The 3959-nt window shown below is 39.9% G+C and overlaps 1 protein-coding gene across 1 annotated transcript; it reads left to right on the top strand.

Annotated features, from left to right (window-relative positions):
- The first annotated feature begins 568 nt into the window (after window positions 1-568).
- LOC134003885 (bone morphogenetic protein 2-like) lies at window positions 569-2640 on the top strand. Its single transcript, XM_062443234.1, has 5 exons — window positions 569-872; window positions 1136-1275; window positions 1470-1586; window positions 1720-1903; window positions 2225-2640. Exons 1-5 carry the CDS (start codon window positions 569-571, stop codon window positions 2638-2640), a joined length of 1161 nt encoding a protein of 386 aa, XP_062299218.1.
- Window positions 2641-3959: the final 1319 nt, after the last annotated feature.

Raw genomic sequence — 3959 nt, forward strand, 5'->3', positions numbered from 1 at the left:
TGTATCTATATATAACACATTATTGGTGACGTTTTTACAGCTCTGTTTTTATTTTTTTATTTATTATTGCAAACATTCATACTTTTTTATTATATTATTTGCATGCATGGCCACAAACGCGTTTTTTGCACACATATTAGAGGATATTGTCTTTTAATGGTCTCAGTGGTCACACACTAAGAATTAAGAACCAGGGTCATTACTTAAAAAAATCTTTAACCAACATTAATAACGTAAAAAACCTATACAACCATGTCTCTACTTTCTTATAATTGTTTGTTTAGTTGAACAGGACAAATAAGCCAAATGGCTCCTGACAAACTGTAACCTGGACATACAAATTAAAGGAAATTAGTCATTTATTTACTTGTTTCTTTAAAGCTGACTCTCGGGTCATTACTTTCCTTTTGTTTGCGTTTTTTTCACCCTACCATCAATCACTACCCAATCATCTCCTGGTGTTAGCTGAATACAGGGTCGTCGTACCTATCATCAAAGGCAGCGGGGCCACCTTATCACCCACCGTCCCGCAGGTGTAGAGCTCAGTCCACGGTTCACTCTCACTAAAATGACAGCAGGAGCTTCTCTGCGCGTATGTCTCGTCCTCGCTCTCCAGCTGAGATGCGTCACCCTGCTCGCCATCCACAGAGGGACGGCAGGGAAACACGAGGGTCCGACAAAGACTGTGAGCGAGAAACTGGACGCGTTGCTCCATCTGAAGGATTTACCTCGAGGTCCAGCCTTGGTTCCTCGAAAGAAAGCGCCTCAGTTCATGTTGGATTTTTTTAACGCGGTGACAGTGTCCGATGGGACGCCGAAGAGCCAAAAGGAGCTTCTGGAGGGAAACATAGTGAGGAGTTTCGAGGATAAAGGTGAGCAAAAGCTTGACAAACTTACAGGCATTGTTTCGTGAATATGTATTTAGAAACACACATATATATACTTGACTTAAATTAACTTTTTTGCCATACAGCAACACTAAATATTATAGATTACAGTGCGTAATTGCAAATTACGCATGATAACGCGCGACTAGTTTCCTGTTCAACATGTAATTTTAAACAATGTTTCGTTTATATTTGGTCATTTTTAATCGTTTCTCTAAATATGTGTTTGATGTTTTTTCTGCCTGCAGGACATACTGGAGAGAGGTTTCACTTTTTCAACCTGTCGTCTTTTGGGAAAGAGGAGAGAATGATTAAAGCCGAGTTTCGCTGGTTCAGAAAGAAACAGAAGTTGTACCTCGGAAAGTCACACGGTCCTCATTTCTACAAGGTGAAATACTTTTTTGTGTACGGCTTTATTTAGATTAGTCTCTAAAATTCATTCTGATCTGTATATGTTGGTGATTTGGTGGTTTAGCACACTGATCAAAATAAGAACAGTTATGCTGCTTCATTGAGATAGTGGCTTTTGATGGTTTCTGACTAAGTTTAGTGAGCTGACAGCTTTGTGTTGTGGCTGTTTAGGTGGATCTGTATGAGGTGTTGGACAGCCGAGTGAAACCATGGAGAGGAAACCTCATCACCTCCAGACTGGTGCCTCTCTACACACAGGGATGGGAAGTCTTCAATGTCACTCAAACGGTAACCCTCCTTCCTTAGTTTTTCTTTCACTTGTTGTGCTTAACCCAGTCATCATTTCAACTTACATGTAATTTTCTGATATAAAACACCATGCTGCTGTCTTCAATTTGTTCAATCATGTTTTGACTTTCAGGTGTCGAAATGGATCTGCAACAGCCAGGAGAACAACGGCATCCTGGTGGTGATAACACTTCCTTCAGGTAACTGGATGGAGTCTGTGGTTTCTTCATCTAAGCAGAAGCTGGCAGACACAAATGCCTACCTGGTCATATTCTCAGACGACGGGAGGGCAGGAGCCTCAAATCAGTCATACCTGGGTAAGATGATGGTAGTGGTGTGAGCATGGAGGAGGGAGAGGAGAATTCATGTTTTTGCACTGTATCTTTTTCTAGATAGATAGATAGATCTATTAAATCAATCTTTAACTGTTTGCATCCATCCAATTTGTTATCACGAATCAGTATAACTGATCTTGTCTACGGTTTTGTCAGCTGTAGTATTGTTTGAAAAGTTAACATTTGTTTGAAATTAGCCAAAAAGAAGTCTAAACTAGCATTATATATTTTACATCTAAAGCATAAGATATAGTTTTATTCATGATATCATACTAAACCAGAATTATTGTCTTCTCTCCATAGGACAAGTTCAACCTGCAGCTGCAGCACCTGAGCTCCAGGAGCACAGCAGCAAAAGGCGACGCAGAGCTCCAGATCTCTTACCCTATGGTCGCTCCCAGTCCTGTCAGCGCGTTCCCCTCTTCGTTGACTTTGAGGAGATCGGCTGGTCAGGATGGATCATCTCTCCACTGGGTTACAACGCCTACCACTGCAAAGGCTCCTGTCCGTTCCCACTAGGAGGAAGCCTCAGAGCAACCAACCACGCCACGGTGCGCTCCATCATGCATGCGCTCAAGCTCTCTGTTGACGAAGTGGAAGCACCATGTTGTGTGCCTGACAGACTCCAGTCCATCAGTTTGTTATATTTTGATGATGAGGAGAACGTGGTTTTGAAGCAGTATGACGACATGGTGGCATTGAGCTGTGGTTGTCACTGACTGTGCATCTCCTGCACTCTTTAACACTGGGACAATGAGGGATGGGGAGATGATGGTTCTGCTTGAGCATATGTTTAAATATTGTATTATTTTGAGAAATAAAAAACAACGATTCCTCAACTATTATTCAGTGATCCTTGGTCTAGTTTAGACCTGGGACTCAAATTTATGCACAATAGACCTGAACACCACAGTTGACAACATTGTGTTCTAATGATCCCTAGGTAATTTTATTCTTGTCTTACACAGGTATTGAATTGCACTAGTTACTGCAGTGTGGGTGGCTCCAAAACTATATCTTATTTGCCTCTGTAGCCACTGGTCTTTTCATGTTCCCTGAATCCTGATTCGGAGTGCCGTCTTGGTTCGGTGACGCTGTCCATGGTGCTGAGCCAGCCTATGATATCCTATTAAAATAAAAATAACCAATTTCTTATCTGGAATGAAAATTGCAAAGATGTCATATTTTTTTATAACAGAGCTTCATGTTAAGATAAATTCTGACCCTTGAAATAGGGATTTGAACCCTATTGTTTGTCCAATGGCCATAATGGGAAGACAGATTTTAGGAAAGCTGTGATGCCAAAAGTTGGGCTCTGGAGCTCACTGGATGGGTTGTAAAAAGCAGATTTGAAAGGCATGAGAGAAACTGTATGTGTACAGATGTGATGAGACTCATAGTCCATACAATCTTAATGAGAATTAAAATGAGAAACATTATAAAATGTTTGTATTGTATCAGTTGGGTGGTCAAAACAGTAATGTACTTGTGGATCCTCTTCTCTTGTGGAGAATCAGAACAAGCAAATTTAAAGTTTGAATTGAAATTGTTTTCATCATCCAAACAAACTCTGTATTTTGTCTTGGCAGTTTAGTGAAGACCCCAACTTGCCATTCATTCTCACCTAGCTCACCTAGTTTTACATTATTTTACCAGCAGATGGCAGCATAGAGGTTCACCTAAAGACCACAAAACGTTTAATATACAGTCACTGGCCACCTCATTAGGTACAATGCAATATAATTCAATCCAATACAATAGTTTTGCCGTAAATTCTACATTTTGTAAGTTTATACATTGTCAGTTTTTGTTGATATTATCAAAAGGTGATAATTCTACTTTAAGTTTATAACTGAGGTTGTACTAAGTGGTGGCAGCATACTGAGGTGCATTATATTAAATGGTGTTCCTAATATTTTGCCATCCTCATGTATGTTAATGGAGTGGACAAAATATTAGGAACATCATTCAATATAATGAACCCTTATACACCACCATCACCCACTACGACCTCAATAAAAAAATATTATAATTATTA

Source organism: Scomber scombrus, chromosome 21, assembly GCF_963691925.1.
Source record: "Scomber scombrus chromosome 21, fScoSco1.1, whole genome shotgun sequence".
NCBI classification, from domain to species: domain Eukaryota; kingdom Metazoa; phylum Chordata; class Actinopteri; order Scombriformes; family Scombridae; genus Scomber; species Scomber scombrus.